The 26,664-nt window shown below is 47.6% G+C and overlaps 1 protein-coding gene and 1 long non-coding RNA gene across 10 annotated transcripts in view; both read left to right on the forward strand.

The window, feature by feature from the left end:
- Positions 1-3,271, forward strand: part of LOC116654106 — an 8,767-nt gene extending 5,496 nt beyond the window's left edge. Inside the window, exon 2 of the long non-coding RNA XR_004309019.1 lies at positions 456-3,271. This is a non-coding gene — a long non-coding RNA (uncharacterized LOC116654106). The remainder of the gene's footprint in view (positions 1-455) is intronic.
- CUX2 (cut like homeobox 2) overlaps positions 1-26,664 on the forward strand; it is a 52,650-nt gene that overhangs the window by 15,366 nt on the left and 10,620 nt on the right. For 6 of the 9 annotated variants that reach the window (XM_032447834.1, XM_032447835.1, XM_032447838.1 and 3 more), the window contains exons 2-6: positions 21,528-21,606; positions 25,102-25,203; positions 25,301-25,424; positions 26,279-26,355; positions 26,445-26,511. In XM_032447834.1, coding sequence (XP_032303725.1) covers positions 21,528-21,606; positions 25,102-25,203; positions 25,301-25,424; positions 26,279-26,355; positions 26,445-26,511 — 449 coding nt within the window. Of the gene's footprint in view, positions 1-15,149; positions 15,330-21,527; positions 21,607-21,772; positions 21,867-25,101; positions 25,204-25,300; positions 25,425-26,278; positions 26,356-26,444; positions 26,512-26,664 lie in introns of those variants that run through there. The other 3 variants (XM_032447837.1, XM_015878405.2, XM_015878408.2) reach the window with 2 other exon arrangements.

Raw genomic sequence — 26,664 nt, forward strand, 5'->3', positions numbered from 1 at the left:
ACTGAGTGATCAAACATGAGGCTCTTCTCTGCGATGCAAAGATAAAAGCCTCTTCCTCTGCACACTTCCCTGCTATTGGCAGCCAGTGGGGTCAAGATATATTTTTTTTTTGTTATGGAAAGCCAGAGATAATTAATGTTGTTGAAAGAGGGCTCTGGGCTCGGCGTCTGGCAGGCGAGCCCCCAAGTCTGGGCTGCGGCGAGCAGGGAAAGTTCCCCACAGAGGAGCTGCCAGCAGAGTGAAGCCATAAATAATAGCAGGAGATAAAAAGGAGGCTTGGAAGCAGCACAGTGCTGCTGCTCTGTGGGGTGGGTGTGTGGGCAGCATGGGGTTGGGGTCCTGTCCCTCCCTTGGATCCCACATCACCAAATCCCTTTGTATTCTTGGGATACCCCAAGGATGCTCCCCATTAGCTGTGTGCTCCATGTGGCTCATTTGGATGTGTCCTGTTACAGGGTCTGTGCTCAACCTGCCTGTGTTGGTAATCAATAGATGTATGGTCACCCAAGCTGGCTGTGCATCTCTTCTATCAAAGCTGTGACAACGAAAGATCAAGATGTGAGCAGGCAGACTCATGCATCGAACGCTATTTAAAAAGCAGGATGAATTAATTACCACCATTAACGACCAAGGATAGAGTTTGGGAGGCTTCAGTTAGCAAATGAGAAAACCACATCGATGGCATCCCAGTGCCATGCCCTAAGATGGGTATGGTCCCCAGGCAACCCAGTGCCATGCTGAGAGATGGGTCCATACTCCTGAGCTCCCGATACTACGCCTCAAGATTGCTCTGGTCCCTGAACATCTCAAGCTGTTCCCACTGCACAGTGCTGGTTTTCCCATCCAGCTGCTTGCTCAGATCCTGTTAATTAGGATTATTTTTTAATTGCTTGTAGGCATTGCTGTCCTTTTGCAGCCCCATTGAAGGAGCAGTGCAGAGGACCATCAGCCTGTTTTCTGTGCTGGTTGGTTGTAATGCAGCAACACCAGAGCTGCAAACAGACAGGACTTGTCAGCTGTAAAAGACACTGGCAGATTTTATTAGTTGACAGAAGGGGCATTTTTCCTCCCCCCTCCCTCATGAAAATATTAAAAAGTCATTCTAGTTTAGAAACCTAATTTTAATTTAGTTAGGTTTTAATTTAATTTAGGTTTTAAATTCATTTTCTGTCAGAACTCAATTTTTCAAGTGTAATTTGATGCCGTCAGTGGCTATAATGTTTAATGTCCTGCCTATAAATTGTGGGGACGGCTCAGAGATGATTTACAGGATTCAAGCTGATGTGGCCACTGGATGAGGCTGTGCCTGACCCTGCGCATTACCCAACATGGGAGGAGGTTAGCATAGGAAAATGACCCAAAGGGCTGTGTTATCAGAAAGCCCTATTTGTAGTCACCTGCATAAAATTTGTGTTTCTTTCCTGTATTTCAAGCCAGGCCCCTGTAAAATATGGCACCATTGCATAAAATGCCATCCCAATTTAATCCATCCCTCTGCATGTTCCATCTAATTATGGTATTAGAGAAGTCTTCAGAGCATGTATTGAGCATTATAAATGGGGATAAGATGATTCTGGTAATGGCTTAATGATACAGGTGAGACACTTGGTGCCTCCCTGCATCCCTGGGCTGTGGCCAGCCTCATTTGGCAGAGAACAACCCCAGGGTGCTCACATCCATTAGCAGGCTTTGATTTTGCTCTTGCTTTTGGCTTCTGAGTAGCATCTCATTACCTGCAGGGCATAGTGGGCCCATGGGAATTCTTGCACAATAACATTTGTTTGTCTTTTCTCTTGGCCAGCATATGCATTTACAGGTGTTGCATGAATCCCATGGCTGCCCAAAGGCTGCCCAGAGCATCTCCATGGGATTTGCTTCCTGTGATGCTTGGCCACGTGTAGCAATTGGACAGATCAATACAATAAGAAAAGCAATACAACAAAGGCGTGATGATGGAAGGACCAACACAATAGGAAGATGCAGAAAAAGAAGAGATGAAAATTGCTCACCTGTGTCAGCAGATCCTAGGTTTACAGGGAAAAGCTTCACCAAGTATAGACCTCCAGAAAGAGATCCTTCCCCAGTGGCAGTCAGCCCTTAAATGAGGTCTGAGAGAGGTGCAGCCAGGCTACACCCCTTTCCTATCCCACAACTGAATTGCCTTCACCTGTGTGCCCTGGGATGACCAGGTCCTTCTCTCAAGTTCTCAATCATTGGTTAAAGCTGTGACTCAGCAGTTCCCATACAGCCACAGGTTGATCTCATCCCATATCTCAACCTTTGTCTATCTCACCTTAAATCTCATTTGTTACCAAACTGGTGCAGTTGTGGTTGTGAGCTGGTGGGACCTGGGACACATGGCAGCATCCAAGCATGGTGCTGGAAAAGTGCTGGGGCCTCAGAATTCCAGACTGGCTGAGATTGTAAGGAGCCTCTGGGTCCATTTGGTCCAACACCCAGAGGGATATAACCCATTAGGAACACCCAGAGCAGGGTGCCCAGCACTGTATCTAGCTGGCTTTTGAAGATGTCAAAGAGGAGACCCCACAGTCTGCCTGTTCTCATCCGTCCATTTCCACCTGTCCTTCAGAACTCACTGTGGCCCCAAATGGCCTGGTCCAGCCTTGGCTTGGTCCCTCCTGACCTGTGTTTTGTTTTACACCTGTGTAAATCTGCAAGCTGAATGACATTCATGCCCACCAGCCCCACCACTTCCAACCTGGTTCCTGCAGAGCTGAGGCTCCCAGCTTGTGCTATCTTCCCCCAAAACATTTGATGCCTTCGGTCAATTTTAACCCGATTACTGCAGATGTGCACGTTTCAGAGAGATTAACTTCTGAAGACTCCCCTGAAGATCGGCTGTCAGGCTGCCAGGGAAAAAAAACACCAAGATTATCGCCCTTGGTTGAGAGCAAAAAGTGCAAAGATTGTGAGCACAGCCATGCTATGAGGCACGGGAGAATCCGCTGCTGCTGCAGAGCTGGGGTTCCCAAAGCTCTGGGTGCTCCCTGGTTGGGTGCAGGGTGCTCGTCCCCACCGGCATGATGCCACCGGCATCCCCCAGGTTGTCATGGCTACTGACGCATGGGACCCCAGGGACTGGGCTGGGAATTAATGGCAGCCCTGGATAAAGGATTCCTGTCTCGGCCGAGTTGATGGATTACATTGATGTGCCATTTGTCATACTGTAATTGTTCTGGCAAATGTAATACCCACTAGTATAAACATTGTGCTGCTTTGCTAATAAAACCGAAAATAGGAAGAGAAAGGATGATGCAGTGTTATGTGCGCTTAAAGAGACACGGCTTCCTTGCTGTGATCTTCCTCCTGCTCTTCCTCCTCCTCCTCACTACCAGCTGCGCAGTCCCTGGCATCATACTCATGGGTGGTGGGAACAGATTGGGTCCCTCCATGGCTTGGGGTGCTCAGTTCCTCAACACCAAAATCACATCTTGGGGTGATGATGTCCATGGTTGCACACAGGATGACATTGGTAGAGCAGAGCCCCAAAGCCTTGATCCATTTGAGTCTTCTCCAGTTTTGCTGGGCCATGAGCCTAAGGAAAACATGAAACCAAAGGAGGATGAGGATGGTGAGGGTAAGAATGAGAATGGTCAGGCCAAGGAGGAAGATGGTTAGGATAAGGAGGGGGATGATTATAAAGATGATGAAGATAAGGAGGAGGGATAAGGATAAGGATGAGGATGATGAAGATAAAGAGGAGGATGATGAGCACAAGGATGGGTATGAGGACAAGGAGGAGGATGATGAGGATAAGGAGGAGGAGAAGGAACCCCCCAGTACCTCTGCAAGCCCCCACAAAGTCTGAGCTCTTTCAGAGGCATCCTACTTTGTATGTTTGCATCTCTGAATGTTTTCAAAGTTTATGGTTGACCTGATTCATAGAAAAGAAAGATAAACACCCTTTCTGTGTTTGCAGTCATATGTAATTTTTATCTCTTGACCTTTAAACGTAAGCAGCAGTAAAATGAAGAACTATGGCAGTCATTTAACACCCTGCCTGTACTAACTGGTTTCTGCCTGTGAGCCGTGGTTTTAAATTGGCTAATGCAGAATACTTGCAGAGCTAATAATAATTCAGATTACTCCTGTCAGCTATTCCGGTTTCATGGGTAATTTAGTAGTTGAATAAATTTTTAAAAAAATTCATTCGTTCCCATGCACTGTTATGAATCAGTAGATGGTTTACCATTGGCAGCAGTAACTGTAAGAAGATTTAAATTGCTACTGAAAAGGATTTGAGTGAAGGTAATGTTTTATAATGTTCTAAGCCATATGCACTACTTTCAGGCCTCATCAGTTTTACATTGATTCCTAGTGAAGTGTTTAATTGCATCATGAATGCAATATAATTCAGTTCTTTTTGCTAATATGGTATATATCTCAAAGTGATATACAGCACTGACAGTGAGGGCTTGGAATTTGTGTTGGGTTTCCAAGTGCATGGGGGCACATTTCGGCATCTCCATGCATGTCAGGAGCTCTTCATTCCAGGAAACTTCCTGGGATCGGGGTCAGGATGGTGTGAGGGGTGTTGTGGGATGTCAACAGCAATGGTGTCAGATACATACATGTATATAGCATGCTTGTTGTGCAGCACAGCTACTGACCAAGGCATGAGAACCCATGTGGTGCCACAACTAGTTTTTTGGTGCGTGGTTTTCTTGTAGGATTTTCTTTCTTGTGCTTGTTGCAGTTTAGAATCATAGAATCATTAAGGCTGGAAAAGACCTCTAAGATCACCAAGTCCAGCTCCAACCCATCCCCACCATGCCCACTAACCATGTCCCTCAGTGCCACATCTCCATGGTTCTCAAACACCTTCAGGGATGATGACTACCACCTTCCTTGGCAGCCCATGCCAAACTTCATTGGCTAATTCCTAATTCCAGAGGGGTTTAGGGATTTCTCTATGCAGAATATTCAGAGGTGGGTGCTCAAAATTGACATACATATTGGTGGCAGGCAAGCAGACTGGAGATGATTCTCCTTCAGTGCATGTGCAGCTCCGGTGAGTGCAAATGTGAGACATTTTCTCTTAGGGAACCTGGTGCTGACTCTGAGCAGAGCCACCTCCTCAATAATTCAGACCTGTTTGGTTTCCAAGGCTCAAGCCAAGGTGAAATCTCCTCCTGCTCCCCTGTGCAAGCTTCTGGGGCAGGGCTGTATACCCACTGCAAAGCCCGATGTGGTATCAGAGCCACTAACGCGATTACGCCTATACATCATATTAGAGAAAATGAATACTAATTCAATACAAACTACTAATTCAGTAGAACAGAAAATTGCTGAGAGAATAGAAAATTGCTGAGCGTGCCAAAGCTTGGCACTGCTGGAAGGAAATGCTTTGGATGCTCTTCTCCATGGTCAGGGAGGTGTGGGTGCTGCAGGAACCATGTCCATCCCTTCTTGCCCTTCAGGAAAATCCCTCTGCCTTCTGCTTTCCAGCCCAGAGTTTGTAGAGTTGGTGACTGGAGGTGGAACTGGCAGCAAAACAAAGCAAGAAAGCAGGAAACTTGCTCCAGGTATGGAAAATATAGCTTACATGGGTGTCTGAGCCTCCTGCCATTGTCAGCTGTGTGGTGGGGCAAGGATTTTGGGATGTGCTGGGGATCATTACTCATTCTTCCAGTGCCCTTAGATACAGAGCACTGGGCTGTTTTTAGGAATAGCAGGTATGTGCCTTGTTCAGGGTGAGCCGGAACTGGGGCTCGTGTGATTTCTGCACTGGTATGATAGGGGAGTCTTATTGTATTAGCAATTTCCCGTCAGATCATGTCATATTAGTATTGTATTGTATTAGTATTTGTTTTCACTAATGTGATGTGAAAGTTGCTAATATGATAAGACTCCTGCATTGTATTAGTGAAAACAAATATTAATATGATAGGATGGAAAATAGCTAATAAGAAACTAAGTTGCTAATCCGACATGATGGATCTCCTGCAGGAATTGGCTGCCATGCTCCTGTACTTTTCCAGGAGCACCTTCAGCCTGGCTTGGAGTGAATGGGGAAGGGGACGCTTGTGCTTTTAGGCAACAAAGGGGTACTCTTGTTGGGGATGATGATTCTCTTGTAGGGGATGAGGGGATGCTCCTGTAGGGGGTGAGGGGATGTTCTTGTAGAGGGCAGGGTTGTGGTTGCAGATGGTGCTGGAGCAGATCTGAATTCATGGAGCTCAGAGGCTGTGGTGCACCCACACCAGCTCCTCCAGCGTGTTCAACTATGGCAATACATAAACCATTTCCTAATTATTATTATTTTTTCTAGCCACCTGAACCAAATATCAATTTCTGACATCAAGAAGACGGGGTAGGTGAGCCAGAGCTAAATACAAATAAACATTAAACAATTATTGGGATTTAGGTTTATTTTAAAAAATCAGCGGGGTTGAGGGAATGAGCCACCTATTAGCTGGGAAAAGCTATTGGGCTTTTTAACAACATGCTGTTTCTTGGCGGAGGCTGGGATTTGGGCTGTGCGAGTGGTGGCAGCCCTGGATGCTATTGATTAAAGATGATGGAGCAACAACACAATTAGATCACAGTTTGTGCTCGCCGTGGTGCTACCGCCGGCCTCTCATTTGTCTGTGTGGAAGCTGGGATGTTTGCTTTGCCGCCCTTGGTTTTGCTCATGGTTCTACTGTGTCTCGTCCTGGGCAGGAGGCCTGGGGGGATGGGAACTTGTCTTGGACCTGGCACCAGCCCTGGGATGCTGGTGATGATGATGATGTTTTTAGTTGCTTTTTTGTGCGTAATAGTAATTCAAGAAATGATGACTTTGGAAAATGGTAATCATAGAATCACAGAGTGGTGTGAGTTGGAAGGAACCCCCTAAGCCATCTGATCTCACTGCCTGCAGTGCTCAGGGACACCCACAGCTCCATCAGTGCTCACAGCCCCATCCCCTGACTGCAGGTGTCTGCAGGGATGGGGCACCTCCACCTCTCTGTGCACCCTGTGCCAGTGACAAACCACCCTCACTGTAAAACCTTCAGCAGACCCTCATAACCAGAAACATGCCATGTCCTTGTGCTGAGGTGCAGTGTTCATTGCCCCACAGCGCCAAGGACCAAACCACAGAGATCAGTGTTTTTATGGCACTTCCAGAAAATTCTGGACCAGTGCTTGGGGTACACATGGAGGAGCAGGGCTGGGCCATGCTGTGCACAGAAGCAAGCAGGTGGCTTGCAGGAGTGTGCATCTTCAAATCAGTCTATAATGCAATCAATTCTGTATATCCCTAGTGAAACAGCAACATTTATTTAACGTCTTTTATAGAGCAGCTGAGTTTTATCACAAATCACATTCCATTTCTATTCATCAGGGACCCCTTGAAGGCTAAAATGCACTTACTTTCCTCTGAGGAAGTTTACCAATTCTTCAATAAAGACCCATTTGCCTCCGTATGTTAAATTGACACATTTATTGAATATTAAACATTTGTTGGGTTCTTGTGCTCTCCTTTCGACTTTATCTGCTGCCCTTAAAAGTCGTTAGGGGAAGAAGTTGCTATGAAGGCTCATTTATGGGCAAGAAGGGGAGACAGTGGGGCTGCTTTTTGCCATTGGTTGGGAATTGCTGGGGTTTTGATGTTGGGAGTGCGGGTGATAACGCTTAGAGCAGCCTGTTGTCCTTGGCAAACATTTGTCTCCTGTTATTACAAAGGACTTTTTGTGTATGAAAGCTGCTTCTGGCTGCGTGAAGGTCGGGGTTGTGCCACGAGTGCAGCGTTCCCTACCAGAGTCAGTGCAGCTAATTAGCAGACAGGCCAATAAAACAAGTTTTTCTTTTATCACTGTTACTAAGTGCTGTTGTAAATCAATTAAAATGTATTCTAGTAATTCTATTTTTCCTTGGCTACACAGGGCTGTTGTTTAAAGAAACCCTGAGTACACATTGGATGCAGCCAAGAGCTGACCCGTTGCGTTATAGGGGATTGGGGAAAGGCACATGTTTTTGGAAGGATTTTCCTGGAAGGATGGAGATCTGTACAAATGAGCCTCCTAATGGCCAGGGTTGTTGTTGCTGGGGTTAGAACTGTGTCCTTCATGCACATTCCTGAAGGTTTTTTTTGGGTAGAATTGGCTCAAGAGAATGGCCCTTTTTGTTGGTTTGCCTTTGTGTGTGTGTGTTTATACAGGAAATTACCAACAGGAAGAAGTGTTAAATTTGAGATTTGGGGTTGTTTGCTTGATTTTTAGGCTTTATGTCATCTCTTGGATGCTGTCTGCAGGATGTGTCTGTTTTCTGCAGGATGGGGTCTGCCCCACTGGGCCATAACTGCGACTCAATCTCTAGGGGCTGGGAGTTGATGCCAGGTGTTAAAATCAGACTGAAGGTCCCCAGATTGCCCCCAGGGGGATGTGCAGAGGAGCCAGGCACCCGCAGCCTTCCCCCAGACCCTTTTTGCAGCAGAGAGCCAGATGATGCTGGCTAATTTTAGGGTCCCTTGTCCATGTTAATTTATAAAACAAGCCAGCATAATAAATGTCACCTAAATAGAGCTGCTGGAATCGTAGCTCATCTTGAGTGCACAATAAATGTAATATACAGCTGCCTTTTGGAGCAGGCACCCGGCTGGTGCAGGGCTGCCTTGAATGGTGCCCAGCTCTGTGCTGCTTTTTCACTCTCCTTTATTTTTCCTTTCTTGCTTTTACAAGAAATCAGCTGGGAAATGGCTTCTCCTTCTCTTTCCATGGGGAAGGTAATCAGGATGCCCTGCAGCTGATAGGGGCATTGAAAAATGAAGGCAGATGTCTCAAGGGGTGTGGGAGGGGGGATGGTTTTGCTCCAGGTGGGTGAATTTGATCACTGGGTGTATTTTGGTGCAGCACACAGGTGCTGTGCCCCCACCAGTGGGTGTCACCTGACAGCGATGCTCAGGATGCCTCCAGCATTGGGAGTGACCCAAGGAGGAAATGCCAGAAAATGGCTTTTTGTAAAAAAAAAAAGCACAAAAAACAAGCAACAACAACAACAAAACCCTTCCTGGTGCAATGGGAGGCTCTGCTTTATGGGTGAGGGAAAGTGCTTAAAATGCTTAGAGGGAATAAACAGCTTTTAATGAAGTTACATTGCCACATAATGGGTATCATAAAATTGCCTTCATAGTATAGGGTCCCAGGATGGCTTTTATTATTGACTGAGCTGGAATCCTGTCTGTAAAGCTCCAGCAGCTGCGGAGAGGCGAATGCAAAGTCTTCTTAAATTACCTGATTGAAATAACTGGCAAATATTCTGCTTTGCTGCTTTGTGGAAGGCAAAGCTGCCTTTGGGGTGGTCTGTCAGACCTGGTTTGCAGATCCCGAAGAACACAGGAGTTTCATTGCAGCAAAACAGATGTTCATCTTGTTTCTCTATCGGCTGTTTGATGAGAAATTTATTGCTCTTCTGCTGGGCTGGAGCTCCTCTGCTGCGGAGTCTATTAGGCAGCCTGGGAGCTGGCGGGGAGCCAGGCAGGCAGTGTTTTGATGAAACCCATGAAAGCCCTGGTTCGAAGGCGCCAGTAATAATGCATCGGCTAGACTCTTCTGATTGGGCAATTGATTGCTCTGATTTGATTTATTGATCAATACCCTCAAATTTGGCGTCTGAGAAGCTGAACTAATCTTTAACTGCTGCGAACATCTCTGCCTGGTGGAGAATTAGAGCTGATAAGGAATGTATGAAAGGAATCTGAGCTTATCTTAATCACACAGTGCCCCGGCGCTGCCTGCGCTGAGAGGGAGTAGATGTGTGCAGAACACAATCACCAGGCAGAACAGAGCAGATCTATAAATTGATGGAATTCAAAGCCTCCAGCATCGATTACCATTATAACAAACAGTGGCACGCTGAATGTCTGATTATTTTTAGACAAAGATTCTGTGCTCTCAGCAGCAATTTTGCTGATGCTGTCACTGTGTCAGATGTCTGTTGTTGATTGCAATTAGATGCAATACAACAAAAAAAATTAAAACTATCTCTGCCTATAGTTTTATTTCCACTTATTAAATCTCCTCCTTTGTTTGCCTTCTCCTAATGTCTGCAGCTGGATGAAATATTGCATTACCAGAAGAGATCTCTTATATTCAGTTGCGTATAATCACTTTACAGATCATTGGATTATATCTGATATGGTTCAGATAATCCTGGGGAAATGTGGGACATTGACTCTGCCTTGTTTAAACGCGCCCTGCTTTAGGCTTTGTACTACAAATCTGCACAATTTTGGGGTTCAGGAAGCTGCTCTACAGACCCCTAAATGATCCAATTCTATTAAAATTACAATCAATTCCCTGTGACATCATTCATCCTCTCTGCCGGTGCTGGATTCCCATCCATTTGTTGGGGTCTTTCTTTGTGCTGTGGCAGCCAGGCTGCTCACAGGGCATTGCACTGATGATCCATGGTGAAATTTTGGGACTGTGCAGTGCTGCTGTGGTTCCACTGAGCAGATACAGCTTGCAAGGGCCAGGTCCCAAATGCCTATCCTCCATCCTAGTCTCTGTGCCTATCCCTGGCCTTGTCCTTTGGGACACAAGTCTGTCCCCTGGCTCTACAGTGTAGGGCAGAGGTCTATCCTTGTCCTGCAGGTCACAGGTCTGTCCCCAGGCATTGCCCTGCAGGACACAGGTCTATCCCCTGGCTCTGCCCCATAGGGCACAGGCCTGTCCCTTGGCATTTCCCCATGCAGAGGCTGTGCAGGATATCTGCGGGATTCCTGGCTTTATCTCAGCTCACCAGGGCTCAGGGGACCCCACCACAGAGCTCAGCCATGGCCCTGGCCTGACCCCACAAGCACCAGGCCTCCTCTTGAACCTGACCCCGACCCGTACAGCCCTGGCCTTGATGGAGAGCCGCGGCACAGCCGAGGAGCCGTGCGCTGCTGGCAGCTGGTGTTTTCTTTCTTTGGGAAATCTAATATATTGATTAGCTTTCTTCAGAACAGCATCAATAAAGCATATAATGGCCTGGCTGGTGCCTGTGGCGTCTCCTCCCCTGCTCTGGGCCCCCATGGAGCCAAGAGGAATCCGCCGTCGGGACTGGGCCTCTGCCCATGGCCCCTTCCCGGCAGCCATGCAGCCATACCGTGCCCCAAAAGCATGTTGTGTTGTGTGCCATGCTCCCTTGGAGCCTTTCTCCTCTTCTTCCTCCTCTGCTATGGTCTCAGCTTGTCCCATGGCCTGGAGATCGCTGCTCCGAAGCGATGGAAAATGTATTTTCCAGTACAGCATCTGAGAGTGTTCAGAGGGGTTTATTTTATCATCATTTTTGCTGCTGTTTCTTTTTTTTTTTTTTTTTTAATAGCTGATTGATTGCCGTAATGAATGGATCCCAGAAATAGGCTGGAGTGGCGGCATGGGGCCGGTGGCTGGATTTAAAGTCCTCGTTGGCTTTGAACCTTCTTAACTATTTCTGTCAGGCTGGAACAGCTTTCATCTGTAAAATATGCAGGAGGAAAGCAGGATCTTATTTAGCACCCTCCTAAGCACCGCGCTGACCTCGGATGCCAGTGTCTTTAGGAACGGATGTCTTGCACTTGTCAGGAGCCACATTATATACTGCTGGTTTATTTATTTCTCCGTGGTTCACTGGACAGCGAATCCTTCCCAGGAAAACGGCCCCAGCCACCACGCCGTGCTTGTCAAGATGGATCATGCTTTAAGACAGTACAGTCCCAGCCTGATCAATCTCGTGGCTGCTTTCAGTTTGCTTTTATTCTCCCTTAGTTTGCTTTTTTGGCCCTTTTCCAGACCATTTTTGGGGGGTCTTGTGAGCAGGGGCAATGGGGACGAGGTGGTTGGGATGCTTGCTTCTGTGCTTCCCTCCCTATTAACACACTTCAACGAGAGAGATCTGGAGAGAAACTGACAGCCGATGAGTATGGGAAGATGTTTTCAAAAGGAGAAACAATTTGCAATAATTAGAAATTTATAAAATGTCTTTAAACATGGTGGTAATAGGGATAAGAAAACACTTGCTGCAATGTAATCAGTTATTAGCAGCTGATCATTTATCTCGATGGATAGTTGCTGCTGGTACATGAGACACGTAATAAAAGGACTCTTGATTAACTAATTTGAATATCTTTTGAGAATAAATTCTGAGTTCTCTTTTTTCTCCATTGTAACGGATCCGTACATCTGCGAGATAAACACTGAATGAATATGGTAATGAATGAATGTTCTGCTGGAAGCGGGGCCCTCCAGTGCCACCGGTGGGGCTGCCCCTGGCTGGGGATGGGGTTGTGGGGTGGGGATGGCACCAGCCTCCCTGCAATCCCACTGCCATGCATCAGCATCAAGTTGGAGAGCAGAATATCCACCAGCAGCCCCCAGTTGTACCCCATGAGGTAGCAGCCCTTAATATATATATATTTTGTGTGTGGTTTTTTTTTAACACAGCTTTTTCATATCTCCCTGGGAATAGAAATCTACCGCATGTCTCCAATCTCTGCCCTTTCTGAGATCCCATTACAGCGCTTTGATAAAGTGCTGTAGAGCCCGATTCCATTTCAGATGGCTGGAGCCAGCAACGTGGCTGCTTGCTTTGTGTCTGGGGTGCAGAGTTCAGGATGTGGCCGCATGCCTGCACACTTCATGGCACCCTGATGGAGTTCCTGGCCATATGGGAAAGCCTGTAGCCAGCACTATTGATATGCATTTCCCTTTTTGGGGGGCTTGAATAGAGTCTGTTTGAACCTGGCTGATGCTCTCACTTGGCTCCAGCCAGGCGTAAACTTGCAGCTCCTTCCCCTGGTCCTGACTCATCATCCCGGGCACTAATGGACTCCATTCAAATCCTTCCTATGCAAGCATTGTGATTCACATAGCACCTGACAGCAGGTACCTTCTGGCAGCCAGAGCCCCAGATATTTTATGCTTGTGAACCAATTTCTACCCAGGATCCTGATTTTCCCCTTCTTTCCTCTCTTCCCCCACATGCCCACCTTATTTCTCCTTTAGACTCCATCCCTGTCAGTGTCATGGGGACCTGGCTCTGGCTCAGCACCTGTGTCCCTTCCCCACGTGGCTGTTGGTGACAGCGGAGGACCTGGGATGGGGGCACTAGGGTCTGTGGGCAGTGCTTCTCCTTGGGTCATACCCTGCAGCAAAGCCCTGTGGCTGGGGATGCAGTTTACAGGTGATTAAACTCAGCTGGGCGAGGATTTAACCATTAATATTGATGCAAAAGTTTTTAATAAAATATAGATAGATGGAGGAAGAGGGATTGATTCCTATAGGCTTTTTAATTTAATTTAATTTTTTCTCCCACTTTATGGTCACAGGGATGGGTTGACCTACTGGATATTGGGGGATTAAGGTGTGGGCATGGAGCTGTGTTAGCTGGTGGCACCGTCCCCACCAGTGCCACAATCAAGCCAAGTGACCCCATTGTGATGCTCTTGGTGCTGATAATTGCACTGTGACCAGCAGCCCATCCACAGTGCACCAATGGCCCCCCCACTGCTGTAGGGATGCACTGGGGGGGCTTTTCTGCTCACGCTGCTCCCCCTATCCCCAACCTTCTCATAAAACCCCATGTTCCCGTACCGCACTGCGAGGCCGTTAGAAAGATGCTGACGGCCGTTTTTCACTCCCTGCTTCTCTGTATACACACAGGACCTGGTTTTATCTGCTTTCTCTCCAATATTTTTTTTATATAACAGTGAAATATTTATATTGTCCAATAAAAGGCAGTAAGCTTGCAATCTCTCACAAATTCATTTGAGACCAAGAGCTTCATTGTATGAATTTTACACCCAGCAGTGACCCCTGATAATTGACTCCATACATCTTTAGCATTGCAGATTTACATAATACGTAGGGGATGATGGATGGCTTGGGTACTCCTGCCTGCCAGCGCAGCCCCATGTCCTCCATGCTGGATGGGCATGTGGGAGCAATGGGGTTTGAAGAATAGCAAGAGAGATGCTCTAGCCCCATAGAAAAGGGCTGAGGCAGAGGGTTTTTCCAGTAACATCCCTCCTCTCCCCATAGGTCCTTACCCAGAGGGTTCCAAAAGTTGATCCCTGTACCCAATACTGGCAGCTGTTAGCTCAGCTAAAACCAGCATCCTTATTCCCCCATCCAAGCATCCCTGCCTGCCGCATTCCACCTGAGCCCTGCTGCAAACCCACTTTGCCCTAAGTGGTCCCTTTTTGGGTACCCAGCATCCAGGCAGGGATGTTTGGGGCTTGTCCACACCAGCACCTCCTGACCCCCTGCCACCCAATTCATCAAAAAGCAATTAATAGTGTCCCCGTCTTTGCATTTTATGGTTTCCGTCTTTTCCCGCAGACTGCAGGGCAGTAATTAGAGTCTGGCTAATGAGCTTCTCGTGGTGGGGCTGCAAGCTCCCGACGGATCTTCCCATCAGACAAAAGCCCCTCTGCTTCTCCATGGCTCATGGCCTTAATGCTCTGCATGATCCTGATGTGAGCCAGGGGATGGTGGGGATGAGCTGGGAATCTCGGTGGCCTGGTGGTGGCTGTCCCATCTCAGCCTCGGCGATGGCACTGCTGGCCAGGGCCAGGGCTGTGATTTATGCTGATGGCACTGAAGGTCAGTTTACTTCCTGTCAGCCCCACCGCTTTGTTTCAAATTCTGCTGAAATTAAAAAGCCATACATATCCTGAAATTCTTATTTATGAACACTTAAGTGTAAGTAAGTCACAGTTGGACTGCTTCCTTCCCTGCTGATGTATGTAAGCTGGCAGCAGAGTGGACTCCGAATCAAATCTGGCAATACAATATGCTGTACTTGACTATTTTGACACTCAGAGTGCGATGTTTTTTTACAGTTACTGATGAGCTTATGTCACTGCTCCTTTTGGAAAAGAAAGGAGGAGGGTGGGCTGGGTAGCGGAGCATATTGATCAGCTCCTGATTATCGCAGCCACCCGCTTGCCTTTGCTTTGCTGTTGCACTGCATACCCGTTTTCTTCAATTATTCATACAGCCCCCCCCACCCCCCATCAATATTGCCAGCACAAGTTGGAATCATTCCAGGGGGATTACAGTCATGAAAAAAGTGCTCCTAAAACACCCTTTTTTTTCCCCCCATTTTCCCCCCCCCTTTCTTTTTTTCACCCCCACTCCCCCCCTTTTGTTTTTGTTTTGTTCCAGAAGGAGCTGAATTCTGCTGCTCCTGAGCTGGCAGCACGGCGGGGGAAACGCGAACAGCCTCATAAACATTTAATTGAACTCAGCCGGGAATTTAAGAAAAATGTACCTGAAGTACAGTACATTTGCTGTCATAGAATTAACTCGGCAGGACGGCACGTTTCCCTCTGTTGCAACCAGAGTTTGAAAACTGGAGACGTAAGTGGCTAACAAGGAAGGGAGCTGATTAGCCATGGGGATGGATGACAGCCCCCAAACTGTGTCTGTGTCTCGTGCGGGCGCTGGGGTGTCAGGGTTTGGGCTTTGCATTTCATAGTGCTCCCAATAAGCAAGCGCTGGGTGTTTGGTGCCGAGATCACAGCCCAGATGGGGGAGATACAAAAAAAAAAAGAGGAGAGGAAAAAAAAGAGCAACTCCAAAATAGATGTTAGCGGAGGCTGTTTGCTGGACTGGAGGCGGATGGGATGAAAAAATGGAAAACTAAGAGCATCGCAGGGGATGCTCAGTGAGGATGCATCATCCCAACCACAGTTTCTCCAGACAATGCGATCGCTATGCTGGGATGCTCTGGGATTGATCTAGCAGTTGGCAACCAACCTGCACATGGCAAGAGATTGGAACTGGGTTATCTTTGAGGTCCCCTCCAACCCAAGCTGTCCTATGATTCTATGATCTATGTGGTCCTTGGGGTCTCCAGTGGCATTCAGAGCTTGTGAGCATGAGTTCTGGTCCAGCGTTGGATGGGCCAAGGTGGTGCATGCCTGTGAGATCTGTTGCTGTCTCCCTGGGTCTGTGATGCTCCTTACCAGGGGCTGCTCGCTGAGCTTCTCTGATGTGCTCAGATGGAAACCCCCTGGGGAGATGTCGGCATGCCGCGCTTGCCGGTAGCGACACATTAGGATCTGTCATCTGCTGAGCATTACCTTATTTTAAATCTGTCTCTTTGGAGCTACGTAACTGCATAAGAAAATATTAAAGTAAACAATAACTGGATTTACACAAATGTGTCTGATTTCCATATTTTTCATCACTTCATTTTATTACTCAGTTTGCTGATATGCTCATTTATTTATAGGGCAATCCAGTATTGATTCATTCCAATGCACTATGCATAAACACATAAAAGAGAGTGATAACAATAGGAATACATTTCCAGTCTTTTAAATACTGCATTTTTTCCAATAGCCTTCATTAGATGCGCGGCGCATGGGTGAGCTCCGTCCTGCAGGGCCCAACCAGTACCTCTACCAAGTGCCCTTGGATTTATGGTGGTAGAGGTGACACTGGGATGCAATCCCTGGCTTGGTAGCAGCTTCTTTACCAGTGTGGCTGCCTTCCTCCCTTCCAGGTGTGCTTCAGAGCAAATCTGGAGGGAATTTATCCCAAAGGGTGGGTTGGGATAAACACAGCTTCCTTGAGTTTGTGTTTCTTTGCCATGTAGAACAGGAGGGATACCAAAGTGTTGAGAGATGTGTAGATGTGGCACCGAGGAACATGGTTAGTGGTGATGGGTTGATGGCTGAACCTGAAGATCTTTTCCAGCAGGAATGATTCTATGAGTCTATGAAGTGCTGCTATGTCTCCCCACCCATCACCTGCTCTTGCTGGAGGCTGGAGGCAGGTTATTTCATCTCATACCCATGGGGTGGATGTTGTCCCTCTGCCACCTGCTGGATCAGTGCAGATAATCCTGGATGGGGCCAAAGGGCGATGCTTGTTCATTGCGCATGGTCGTCACGTTGGCATCTCCATAATTGCACGTGGAGGCATTAGCCCAATGGGGGGACTTTTATTTTTTCCCTCTTAAATTTTGGGGTTTTCTTTTCTATGGGTTGCACTTCTCATTGTGCTCCCCATGAATATTTACAGGGAGAGCAGGACACTACATCATCTGCGTCATGGGAAGGAGCCCATAAAAATGCGGTGATGAATGGCACGAGTTCCCTCTCTAGTCCTTCTTGTAAATGGGCATAAAAAAAATAATTCTAAAATATTAACCTGTGCTGCAGTGGATGGGCTTCTTTGCCATTTCTCTGCCGTTTCGGAATGCAGCTCATATACATTTAGGCTCCTGCATCCTTCCTATGTAATTTCTTTCTCTAGGAAGGAGAAATGGGGGCCAGGAGGGAGATTGAAGGAAGGAATAAATCGTCTCTGCTGAGAGAAAACCCGACTTTTGTTTTTCGTTGTGATTAGATAAAGGCCAGTTTATTTCTCTGTAGGAGAATCACAAAAAGCTGCCCGCGATGGCGGCTTAATGGCAACAGCTTGAAACGGACCGAGTTTGAATATCCTTGCAACGGAGAAAAGAGCAAAGCGAAAGCCCTGCTAATTACAAAAGTTGCTTTATGAAAGATAATTCAAAGCAATAATTTAGCAAACATAATCAAGTAGCGCAGATGGGGATTTTGATGAATAGTTTGCAACATGCAATTAGCAGCTCTTGCAGTTACATATCATTAACCCTCAGAGCACAAAAATTATTTTCTCATTATTAGATGAAAAGGTAAAATTAAGCTGACTAGACAGTAAAGGAACAAACTACAATTAATTACCTTCATTTATTACAGTCATTATTTTAAACTTACTTTTTTTTTTTTTCCTTATTCTGATAGATGGATGAAAACATCTAAATTAAAAGTTTTGTTCTGCTAAATTGGAGGTGAAACTTTGCTCACCCTCACTGCTGTCCTGCAGGATGGACTCCGCATCCTCAGCCCAGGCAGTGCAAGGCTGGCAGTGCCAAAATCCACCCAGCTGTGAGTGAGGATCTCATATCACTGCATTCTCATCCCCACTGTGCTGCATTAAGCCTAATAATGCATCGTGGTGTGATCTTAAGTCCCTCAGACCACCTCTTCCATTGACATGAGCCTTGTGGTGATTTTTAGTTTTGGCAGAGGCAGCTCCTCAACCCGAACTTGCAAGTTTTGCATATTTTTGCAAGAAAATATTTCTTGTAAATGTGGGAATAAACCCACCCGGTGGGGTGTTTCTGGTTCCTACTGCCTGGCATCCTTCGGTTCGCACTGCAGCCTCGCGCTCCGGTGCGTGCACGGGTAGCAGATGGTTGACAGTCGCCAACTGTCAGCAAACGCACTGAAAAAATAAATTTGGGGAAAAAGTCTAAACTTGGCAGTGAAAAAAAAAAAAAGATACATAGAATTGTGTTGGAGAAAACGCAAAGCATTCTTGAGATGGTTTTGCTGTGCTGGGAATTGAGGTTGGGCATCAGTTGGGGATGGCTTGGGAGCTCCATGTATTTGGAGCCCTGGAGATGGTGATGGAAATGCAGAAAATGAAGGCCAAGGGAAACTTCTCCCAGTGGTGACAACTGGCATCTCCAAACAGCACCAATAGGTGATGCCACCACTCCCAGCCCAGAGAAGGGGCAAAACCATTGAGGTTGGTGTCTCTGCTTTCAGGAACTTTGCCAGTGTGTCATTGAACTTGTCAGGAAGTATTACAACAAAATTAAGGACCAGCAGCAATTTTCTTTCATTTCATAGCCTACGCATTATAAAGTAAATTATTAATGCTTTTTTTTTTTTTTTTTTCTTGGTTAAGCAGTTATTTGCAGCAGTGTCGGTATATTTCTCATTAGAAATAACATCATCTGAAGAACTTATATTGATTCTCTTTTTCTTTTTTTTTTAATCTGCGAATCATGAATGTGAACAACATATTTATATGACGTTCCCTTTAACTAGAATTCTCAGGCTTTATTTTTATATTATTGATCTTTTTGACGCGAATTGCTTTTTGGCCTTGTGAAAGCGATGTAAGCTTTCTGCCTTTGGAGGAATGAGTTGGAGCGGAACGAAGGGTTGGATGTGCGTGCAGTGGGACTGTTCCCATCCCTCCCACTTTTCTCCCTGACTTCTTTATCCATCAGCAAAAAAAAAAAAAAAGAAAGAGGAAAATAGCTTGAATGTATTTTTTCATCAGTTTTCTTCAACTGTTTGGGGTCTCTGCTTCTGCTTTCTCCCCCCGACAGCTGTTCCTCCTTGCGTAGAAAGAGCTCATTTGTGTTTCACTGCCACAAGTATTTAGATGGAAATAACTGATACTTATCCTGCACTTGATGGGAGGATGCGGGGAGGAGCGTGTGCTGGATCCCACGCGGTATGGATGCGGGCACGCGGCCGGGCTGGGGAGTTTCACTGCTTTGTCAGTCAATTATAATAATATTTCTGCTTCCAAATGTTTAAAAAGTTGGCTTCGTAAGGTATAATCATGGCACAGAGGCCAGCCTGACAATAGTAATTAATTAGGCTATTACGCATTCTACAGTGATAATTGCTTTGCTGGAAAGTCACCAGCCATGAAAAAGAGCCGGCGCGGGAATGTCATCCATCACACGCCCTGCTCCCGCACTGCGCTCACCTTGAGCCCATGCCACAGGGGAAACGGGGGGGGGAAGAGTGAAATTAATGAGAGTTTGGCTTTTCTACCAAACCTGCTTCCTAGAAACTTGGTTTGGGGCTGACCTCCCCCCACCTCCCCACTCCAGAGCTGCTTTTGAGGGGATTTATTCAGCTTGGAGGGCTTCATGCTGCTAAAAAACCCACCTGCTGCCTATTTTGGGAATTGTCCCAAATTATCCCAAAGGCCATGGGAAGTTTTCCCGATCGTTGTCACTGACATTTCCTGAAGTTTAGTGGGACTCTGAAAGAGCAGAGCTGGCTCAAAATCTGTCTGCTGTGGTTGGTTCACTGTTAATACATAACACTGAAGGTGAGAGGTGCCATCAGCAACCCAAAGCCATGGGATGGACACTGGGTGCAACCACGCCCATGGGATGGGTTGGGTTTGGGGGCAAAAAGTGTAGTTTGGGAGCTGATGAACAGCATCTGCTGTGGTTAATGAGAGGCTGCAGCCCAAGTAGGGGATATCCCTGGAAAATATCCATATGTTTTACTTTAATAAGTGTTTTCAAACATTTTGGGCAGCTTTGAGGTCCCCAAATGATGTTTTGCTTGGCCTCCGCACAGTCCCGAGAAAACCAAACCTGAAATGAAACAAAGCACTGTGACTCAAGATGAGCAAAATCCTTGAGAGCTGCTCCAAGCTTCTCATTCCTGCAGTTCCCACTGAGGTGTTTGCACTCTGCAGGAATGCTGGGGAAGTGGCAAGGACCCATATCTTCCCCTTCTCCAATGCTGAACTGAGGGACATGGTTAGTGGGCATGGAGGTGATGGGTTGATGTTTGGACTGGATGATCTTAGTGGTCTTTTCCAACCTTAATGATTCTGTGATTGCTGTGTATCTGTAAGGTGACATCAGGAATAAAACCCATGGGAACAGCCTGATTTGGGGCCCTGGCCCATCTCAATGCTGGATCAATGAGACTCAGTGTGTTTGACACGATGTTCTCCCATCGCCTTCCACTCGATGCTTCCCACTCTAAACTTTATTATTAGATTTTCAGTGTGCCCCAAAGCCAATGCTGAAACTGCAAACAGGAAATTCCTCTTCAGCTGCAAACAGGAAAGTCCATTTGTATTTAAGATGCTAAAAAAAGCACGACTTATACAGTTTTAACAGCAGAAAAATGATCTTTGTGCTCCAGTGCCCATGAGCTGGGAAGGAGAAGGCAGCTTTGCTCAGGTGGCTGCTGAATTACAAATGAGCAGTTTGCTTTTGTTTTGAATGACAAGCAATTTGCATCCAGGCTGGTGCAGTGTGCTGCAAGCTCCATGAGTGAGGGGAGGGGTGGAAAAAGTGATGTGCTGTGCCTTTGCTGCATTGGGGTTGAGCTTGGAGCTTGGGGGGATGGGGCTGTTTGAGATGGGAGCATTCCTACTGGGGTTACCCCAAGACCAGGCTCTTGGGGACAGTGGGACATTCATGAAGGTCTCCTTGTCCCATTGGAACCCTGTCCATGGAGTAGGGTTGGAGGAACTCATCCAACGGGCAGTGGCACATAGTGAAATTGAGCAAGAGAGAATGATTCCTGCCTATGAATGTTGGATGGGGCAGATGAAGGTACCATTGTTCTGGTAGCACGGCAGCGTGTCACCTCCCCACCATCAGCAGACATATCATGGCCATACTGGCAAAGAGGACAAGGGGACTGAGCTGAGAACTGAGTTCTGGTCCTATTGTATAGGACCCCGTGAGCATCCTCCCTTAGGGTGTGCATTGTCACACCAGCACAATGCCAGGCAGAAATCTTATTTCTTATTTAAGCACCAACATTAAATTATAATTTTCATTTACTCAGAGTGCATCAATGATTCAGAGTGGCGTGACATTACAGCGGCGTGAACAGTTCTGCCCAAGGCAGTGCACAGGATGCAAGCAGGGACACCATCCCATGCCCCTGTCCTTCCCCATGAGTCCTTCCCTCCTCCAGCCCCATCCCTCACCCTCCTTTTCCCATCTCCCCGCAGGTGATTGCACTTAGTAAGAGGAGCAAGGAGGCTGAGACGGCTTTCCTGAGCGTTTGCAAGCAATTGATCGAGGCTCCAGGTAAGGACTGCGGCGGCGACCTGGCTGCATAGCAAGGAGGCAGCACCCAGCAGAAGGGGCACAGCGCCTTGTCCCGGCCCTGCAGACGTCCGCTCTTTGCATGTTGCTTTGGAAATCCCAACCGAAGAGACAAGTGGAAACAGCTTTTGCCATCGCTGTGTTTCAGCCCCTGAGCCAAATGCATCTTGACATTAGAAAAGGAATACATTTGCTCAGCCCTTGTAATAACACTACGGCTATCCCCAGTTGTCTTTTTGATGGTAAGTTGGGTGAAATGACACAGCCCCAGCTCCTGGCAGTGGATTGTGGGGGCTCAGACCCCCCCAGGGGCTCTTCATGCAGCTCTGGGGGAAACTGAGGCACAGCACTGTGTGGCAGCCGCAGGGCTGCACCCGTCCCTGAGGACAGAAAGCTCCAAAGGGCTGAGGATGCACGGAAGGGCTCCTGCAGGGCCGCTAATTCATTTTCCAGACATTTAAGAATAACAAAATGTTTTAATGATTTCTTAGGGGAATTAGGGAGACATATTTTCGTCCTCATTAAATTTTATCCTGTGCTACAAGATCCAAATGTCAGCTCGCTTTGCAGAATCCAGTTATCTTCCTGCTCTCCTCACTTCCTCAGCCCCCTCCCTTGCACACGCTGTCACCTGCACAGGCGAGAACACACATGCAACCACATACACACCACTGCAAACACATGCGATCACACACACCCCCATGCAAACACATGCATGCATTTGCATATTCCTACACTTCTCCCTGTGATGTGCAATCCCATGCACACCTGTGCAATCACATGCAATTGCATGCACACACATGTGCACACCCCTATGCACTCTGTTCCTGTCTGTCCCCATCCGTGTGTCTCTCTGCAGCCAAACCAAGCACACCATAAGTCCTGATTCGACACTTTTTGCTCTGAATGGCTGCTGTCAACACAAATCTCTGGCAGCGACTGTAACAGAGCCTGATTGCTCAGCAAGAATTGTGATAAGTGAGCTGCTGTGTGTCTGTAATTACGGGAGAAAACTGTAAATCTTTGGGATATTGTTCACACAGATGTGGCGTGAAGGGAAGGGAGAGAAGCAGTAAAATGTGTTAAAAGCATAATTAATGTCATTGTTGTTGGGGATGATTTGATTTAAGCCCAGCTTTGATGTGTGGAGGGTTTCATAGGGCTCTGGTGGATGGGGAGAAGCAGGTTGGGATGAGGCAGCATGAGGGGTGCCAGCCTGGTGTGAGGGCTGCTGGTGCCAGGATGCAGCATGGGCACATGTGGGTAAACCATGGATGCTTGGTGGATTCATATGAGTGCACCACAGATGCATGTGAATGCACCATGGATGCATTGTGAATTAGTGCAGATGCACTGTGGATTCAGGTGGATTCACTGTGGATGGATTTGTGTGGGTACACCATGGATGCACATGGATAAAGCGTAGATGTATTGCAGATGCCCAGTATATTAATGTAGATGCACTGTGGATGCACCGTGGATGTATGTGAATGCACCGTGGATGCACTGAGAATTAGTGTGGATGCACTGTGCATTCGTGTGGATGCACCATGGATGCAGTATGGATTAGTGTGGATGCACCGTGGATTCATGTGGATACACCACAGATGCACCACAAATGCACTCTGGATGCACCTGAATTCACCTGGATGCACCACAGATGCCCTGTGGATGCCCTCTGCTCTTCTTTGTCCCCTAGCACGGAAGGCAGAGGTGGGTTGCAGCTCCCTTGGGGACATTTGGTGCTGCTGGCAGCTGTGGGCTGCTGTGGGGATGTGAGAAAGGCCCCCACCGTGCTAGGGCTGGGGACACAGAAGAGGTTGGAGTTCCTGCTGCAGCACTGCTGCTGCTAAATGACATCCAATAACGCCAGCTAGTGGTGGGACCTATTATATAGACAGAAATATTAATATATATATAGAGAAAGCCTATAAGACAGCAGCCCTGGGGTAATTCTCATTATGGGGTTAGCAGAGCTGTGGGCACTTATTGCATTGGGCTCTGCCCCAGCATTTATTGGCAGTGCCCTGGCTCTGGGGGGAGCACTGCGGGGGGGGTCCCCATCCCCTCTGCCATGGGTGTAATTACCCACATCATTAACTTGCCTGCTTATAGGCATTATTAATGGCCAGGAGAGCATCCAGCCCTTATTGGGTCTGTGCTGCACATTTTCACCCTCTGTCCTCTCCATCCCCTGTGGCTCAGGATGGTGGAGGGGCTAATTCCCAGAATTCTTGGGTGCGTTTCCACAGCATGCTTGCAGCTGGATGGACACTGAGCTGTGATGCCAGCTCCCATAAAGCATTCCAGGTGGGGTGGCACCAGTGGCATTTTCTCTATGGGGTCCAATAGTATCCTGCAGGACCCCAGATCCATTGTGCTCATCACATCCATGCTGGGTGCTAGAAGGGAGGACCACAGGCCAAACTCTATGGATTTGGGACACACACCCCAAAAACACCCATAGTCCCCACAGAGGCAGCCACACACTGGAGTTTTTCCATCTCCATTATGCTGCTTTTCCCTTGGATGCCTGCCACTGCGCAGCTCCATCCCACTTCCCTGTTTATCTAACTTTTTGACCCTGGAGAATTCCAATCTATTTCCTCTCTTATCCAAGAAGGCAAAAAAAGAAAATAAAGCACCTCAAACCTATATTAACCTGGCTCAATAGGAGGCATTTTCTTGAACTTATTAAAAAATTCAGACTTGTAAATTAATTTGTTCATGTTGTACAATGGCAGTGCAGATGGACTCATTAGCATGCACACAACAAATAATTATAGATGAATTTTTAGCTGGCCTGCTTAATGGGCTTGCTGGGTTAATTATGTCAATGTATAATTACATCAGCCCTGGGAGACATAATGGCACACCCTGCTGAGCAGACACTAGCTAATGATGGTGTAATGCTGACAGAGGGAAGACATACGGCTCTGAAAGCACCTGCTTACCTCGGCACAAACTGCCATTGTCTGCACCCAGACTGGGGAGACCAGGGCCAGTGGTACCACCGTGCTTGGGGATGAGGTCCTGCATGTGACCCTAGCAGTGCTCAGTTCCTGGGGGCTTTGGAAGGGTGATGGTGGCACATGGTGGTGGCACATGGTGTGGCACATGGGGTGACACCAAGGGTTCTGTTCTATCCATTAGGATGGCAGTGGTGGCACACGGTGGTGACACATGGGATGGTATCAAGGGTTCCATCCATTGCGACTGCAGTGGTGGCACATGATGGCAACGCAAGGAATGGCAGCAAGGGTTCCATCCATTGGGATGACTATGGTGGCACATGGCAGTGGAACATGGGGTAGCATCAAGGGCTCCATCTCTGGTTTTATGCAGGTTGCAGTTGGCTGCTGCCTTTGGAGTGGAGGGTGTGGGAATGAGGACAGTGACTCTCATGCTTGGGAAGGTGGGATGGGACTGTCAGTGATTGTTCCCTGCCCCTGACCACCAAAGTGCTGTTGCCAACAGACCCTGCTCCAGTGCTGCTCCAGCGCCTTGAGCCTGAAAATCCACCCCTGAAGGATCTCAGCTGCCCCTGGAAGAAGTACCCGGAGCTCCTCAGCACCAAAGGTACCCAAAGTGCTGACAGTGCATGGGTGGCATCAGTGCTCGCCATCCACATCCTCACATGCTTCCAAGCACCATGTGACACATGTCCCTCCCGCAGAGCAGAGAGAAGGACCTCTGACGGCAGCTGGGCTTACGGCAGCTGAGACCACACTCCCTGACATCGATAGCAAAGTGCTTTTGGCCGAAACCTTGCTGCAGAGAAATGAGGCAGAGAAGCAAAAGTAAGTGAACATAGGAAAGGATGGACCCCCGTGGCACCTCCTGCCTGGTGGTGTCCGTCTGTCTGTCCATCTCCCAGCAGTTTCTGGGTGTGCCACGTGGTGCTGTTTGAGCAAATAGCTTAAATTGAGGCCGGTGGATGAAGCTCATTAAGCGGCCTTTTAATTGTGAGGCTCCCAGCTTTCCCAGTGGCGCGCTTAGCAGCGCTTCATTGCTATTCCTTAACACACCACACCCGTAACAAACGAGGAATCGTTAAACCCTAAATTGCAAAGCTCCCCGAGTAAGTTCCTGGCAAGTAAGGGCTATAAATAATGCAGAATAACTTTTCCCTGATTGCTTCCCCCCTCTAATTAATGACAGGAGGGGTTGCATTTTGGTGCGGAAGCATTTCTACTTTCCTGCTTTGGCTCTTCATTTGGGGACACCAAGCAGGGATGGAGCCAGGAAAACACCCCTGGGTACCATGGGGACAGCAGGGTTTGGGGGACACCACTCTTGGGAACAGAAGATTTTCAGGGGTCTGGAGAGTGTGGGGCTGTGCTGGGTGCACTAGAGATGTGCATTGCCAATTCACTTTCCATTTCCCTGGTGAAGTGCATTACCATTCCCTTTTAATCACAGAATAACTGATATCTGGGAAAGACCACTAAGTTCATCAAGTCCAGTGACCAACCCATCACTGCTGTGTCCACTCAGAGTCATAGAATCATTAATGTTGGGAAAGTCCTCTAGGATCTCCAAATCCAACCCCAACCCATCACCCCATGCATTTTGCCCCCAAAGTGAATTTTTACCACCAGAACCATAAACTACATAAATCCAACCCTTGTGGCTGATGCACCTCTCTCCACAGGGGGCTGCAAGAAGCCCAGCTCACCCTGGCCATGCGGCTGGGGGAAGCCGAGGAGAAGATCAAGGTGCTCCATTCAGGTAGGGAAAATGAACTGTGGGAACCACAGGGAGCTGAAGCCCCCGGCCCACTTCTCACCCCTGTCTTCTCTCTTTTTCCCCACTGCCAGCACTGAAGGCGACACAGACAGAGCTGCTGGAGCTACGGTGTAAATACGATGAGGAAGCTGCCTCCAAGTGAGTCCCAGAGAGCATAAAGAGACCCAAAGTTGCGGTCACTCCCTAAATCTAAGATGTATGGCTATGCTGCTGTCTTACAAGGACTTTTGCCAATCACTGACTGTGTCCCTTGCCTCTGGGTTGGCATCTGTGTACTATCTGATGCCTCTT

Source organism: Coturnix japonica, chromosome 15 (genome assembly GCF_001577835.2).
Source record: "Coturnix japonica isolate 7356 chromosome 15, Coturnix japonica 2.1, whole genome shotgun sequence".
Classification (NCBI taxonomy): Eukaryota; Metazoa; Chordata; class Aves; order Galliformes; family Phasianidae; genus Coturnix; species Coturnix japonica.